Source organism: Octopus bimaculoides, chromosome 1, assembly GCF_001194135.2.
Source record: "Octopus bimaculoides isolate UCB-OBI-ISO-001 chromosome 1, ASM119413v2, whole genome shotgun sequence".
Taxonomy (NCBI): Eukaryota; Metazoa; Mollusca; class Cephalopoda; order Octopoda; family Octopodidae; genus Octopus; species Octopus bimaculoides.
This window is the reverse complement of record NC_068981.1, coordinates 125,164,617-125,168,391: the sequence shown is the minus strand read 5'-3', so window position 1 is coordinate 125,168,391 and position 3,775 is coordinate 125,164,617. Positions and strand designations below refer to the sequence as shown.

The 3,775-nt window shown below is 36.5% G+C and overlaps 1 protein-coding gene across 4 annotated transcripts in view; it reads left to right on the top strand.

The window, feature by feature from the left end:
* The window catches only part of LOC106873822 (glycosaminoglycan xylosylkinase), a 419,531-nt gene that overhangs the window by 397,147 nt on the left and 18,609 nt on the right, over positions 1 to 3,775 (top strand). For all 4 annotated transcript variants that reach the window (XM_052970093.1, XM_052970079.1, XM_052970088.1 and 1 more), the window contains one exon: positions 1,807 to 1,995. In XM_052970093.1, the coding sequence (XP_052826053.1) occupies positions 1,807 to 1,995 (189 nt within the window). The remainder of the gene's footprint in view (positions 1 to 1,806; positions 1,996 to 3,775) is intronic.

The window sequence follows — 3,775 nt, the reverse complement described above, 5'->3', positions numbered from 1 at the left end:
ACACACACACACACACACACACACACACACACACACACACACATAATGAGCTTATTTTAATTTTCATCTACCAAATCCACCCACAGAGCTTTGGTTGGCCTGGGGCTACAGAAAAAAAAACACTTGCCCAATGTATCATGCATTAGGACTGAGCCAAAAAACTTCTTACCTCATAGCCATGCCTGCATCTATTTGGTTGTTTATGACTGTTTCCATTATGTTTAAAAATGTTGGAAGTGAGGGTGATAGGTTAATGATTGTTATAAACTGAGAAAATTACTATTTTGAGGAGATGAGATATACTCTGTATACATGCATATGTGTGTTTAAACTGGACGGTGTCCCTTACTGAGGAGACTGAAGAGTGTGGTGAGGATAGGAGGTAGCTTAGAAGAGCAGTGTTTGAGATTGAAGAAAGAAATATGTTTGTATCTGTTGACTAACTGGGTTGGAGCCACTGAGAAAATGCTTGTAGTTGATAACTGTACACACATCCAGAAAAGACAGATGATAAGAGATGAAGCTCTGAATGAGCCTACACACGTGTGTGTGTGTGTAACTAAAATAGACAGCATAGTTATTTCTGCAGTAATGTTACCTAGAAAGAAATCTTAGCTGAAAAGTAGTGGTTAAGAAGTTTGTATAAAGTTTGTAGAGATCCCTTTAGTAAGAGACTTAAAGTCCTAGTTGCAGCATGGTGGGTAAGAGAGCTTGCAATCAACGGGATGAATGGAATATTGTCTTGCTTACCTGATGGTGACTTTACATAATTGTAATAGTTGGTGAATGCCTTCCAGTAGTTGTTGGCGGTGGGTGAATTTTTACAGATAGGGTAAATTGGGTTCCTTATCTTACTGAGGTAGCTTGTACATCAGTCATCAGCAAACTATGGCCTGCAGGACATTCTGAATAGCAAGCCTAATGAAAGATTATCTTGAATTTTTGGGGGTAGTGTGATCTGCCTGATGATCTGTCATGTCTCATGTGGCGCACTTCTTGCGAAAGGTTGCCAACACCTGACATAAACTATTTAAAGATTTTGCAGGTTTTTCAGCTTTGATTATTTGGGTCTGGGGAGAGATACATACATGTCATGCTAATGTGAAGCTATATCTGTTAATAGATACTAAAAGCATTGTCTTTCTTTGACCTCATCTCTTTCATAATCATAGCCATCCTTATCATCATTTTTAGTACCTTTAATATCAGCATCAATACTATCTCATCCATCACATTACTACTCTAAGGTTTGTGTTTTCATCTTTCCTTGTAATTTTAATACTTAATATTATCTTTTATTATTAGCATTTATCATAAGGTGCTGAGCTGGCAGAATCTTTAGCACACCAGGTAAAATGCTTAAGAGCTTTTCATCTATCGTCACATTCTGAGTTCAAATTATACCAAGGTTGACTTTGCCTTTAATCCTTTCAGGGTTGATAAAACAAATACCAGTTGAGTACTGGGATTAATGTAATTGATTTGCCTCTATCTTGAAATTGCTGGCTTTGCACCAGAAGTTGAAGCTACTATTAGCTTGTTTCATAAGGCAATGAGCTTGAAGGATCAGTAGAGCACTGAAAAGATGTTTTGCAACATTTCCTTTTGTTTTTTACATTTTGTGTTCAGATTAGCATTGCCTGTCATCCTTTTGTAAGCCAACAGAATTAGGTACCAGTCAAATACTAGGGAATCAATGTAATCATCTAATCCCCTCCCCTAAAATTACTGGCCTTGTGCCAAAACTAGAGAAAATTATCAGCTTTTATCATAATTATAAAATTGATATACAATTTTGAATTCCAGGTGGGAGACCGATTCTAAATTCTGTGATAAAGTTCTTCAAACTGACATGTACAAATTAGGAATTCGACTTCTAGATATCATCGATACATCAGTATTTGATTATATTATTGGTAATGCTGACCGGCATCATTATGAAACTTTCCATGAATTCCCAGACAGCATGGTGATTATGCTAGACAATGGTAAAAGGTAACAATCACACTTTTATTGCCTCTGTATTCACTTGTGTTATTGTTATTTTACTTTATTTTATTTTAATTGCAGCTGACAATTCTTAAGTTTTCAGATCTCAGATTACTTTTGCTTGTAGAATGCTTCTGGTGGCAGAAAGATCAGAGCTGACCTGTTTGTTATATGTTTCACAATAACCTTGAGTCATGAGGTTACTCAACTTTCTAGAAATGGCAGTCAAATCTCCCTCAGTTTACACTCTATTTTCTTAAAAAAATATATAGTTGATTCAATAATCTTCTGTAATGTTCTAGAAAGACTATAGTTCAATAAATGATAAGGTCGTTAGAGATGGAATGTTTTTGATTAGTGGTGCTGAAAAACTTGTGTCAGTCTACTGTTCACTCATAAAAGTGTACTCAAAGGACAGTTAGAAATAACTGGAGACGCTTCTACCTCACCATTGTACATGCACACACACCACACATGCACATTCAATAGTCTGGTGACTATGATCTTTGTAAACTGCTTATAGAGGCAAGGCAAGCAGCATATGGGGTGATAGGTTGTTTTTTTGGGGGGTGGGGGGGAATCTTCATTATCACTCTTCTTATGAAACAAGGTGGTATTTGACTCTTTCTGCAGTAAGGGTATTTTACCCTCCTGCAGATAGCGACTGAAGCATAGAACAAAGATTTTTCATTTCCACATTTTAACATCTCTGTTGTAATAACATCTTTCCCAGGAGCTTCATCTGTTTTTATCAGTTTCAGGGTATTTTCAGCTTCACTGAGCCAAATTGGTGACACTTCTAATATTCGTGAGAGTGAAGATTGAGCTTCACTGATGATTTAAAAAGGTTGTTGTAAAAGGTTTTGCATGCCTTTTCCATCTGCCCCTTGTCTGTTACTTTGAACACATCCTTGTTCTTAAGTGCCATCACTTCTAACCTATAGAGTACCAGTCCTCTCCTGCATCTTTTTAGATTTCTTCTTTGCTGGTTCATAATATTAAAAACTGCATATGTAAAGCAAGAACTGCAAACCAGCAGGTGCCTGAAGGAAGAATTTCAGAGGAGGTGAAGAAAATTCTAGATAAATGGCAAACTATGAAGGGAAACACACATGCGTGCACACACACACACACACATCACCACCACCATCATCATCATCATCATCATCTTCCATTTTCCATGCTGGTATGGACTGGGTGGTTTAACAGGGGCTGACTAGGCAGAAGATTGTGCCAGGCTTCACTGTCTATTTTGGCAAATTTTTTATGGCTGGATGCTTTTCCTAACACAAACCCCCTTACGGAGTGGACTATATATATATATATATGACTTAGGCATAGAGGTACTAATAACCTGGTGTTAGAATTCAATATACATATGCTTCAGAATGAAGTATCAGTTGAGTTCAGAATGGTAATAAGAAATTAGAATGACAAAGTTATGAACTTCATTAGCTTACAGCTGTTTCAGCTTATAAGATGCAATGCACCCATACTCGAATGCTTGAGTATCACCCTATAGCTTCATTAGAGCTTAACCTCGTAGCTTCATTGGAGTTTCAAACATGAAGTGTACTTTATGTTTGAAGCTATAGTGTAACATTCAAGCCCCCAAATATGAGTGCATTGCATCTTATAGTTGAAACAGCTGTAAGCTAACGAAGTTTATAACATAATTGTTCTTTCCTTTGTCATTCTAATTTCTTATATATATATATATATATATATATATATTTGTGTGTGTATATGTGTGTGTGTGTTTGTGTATATATATGTGTGTGTGTGT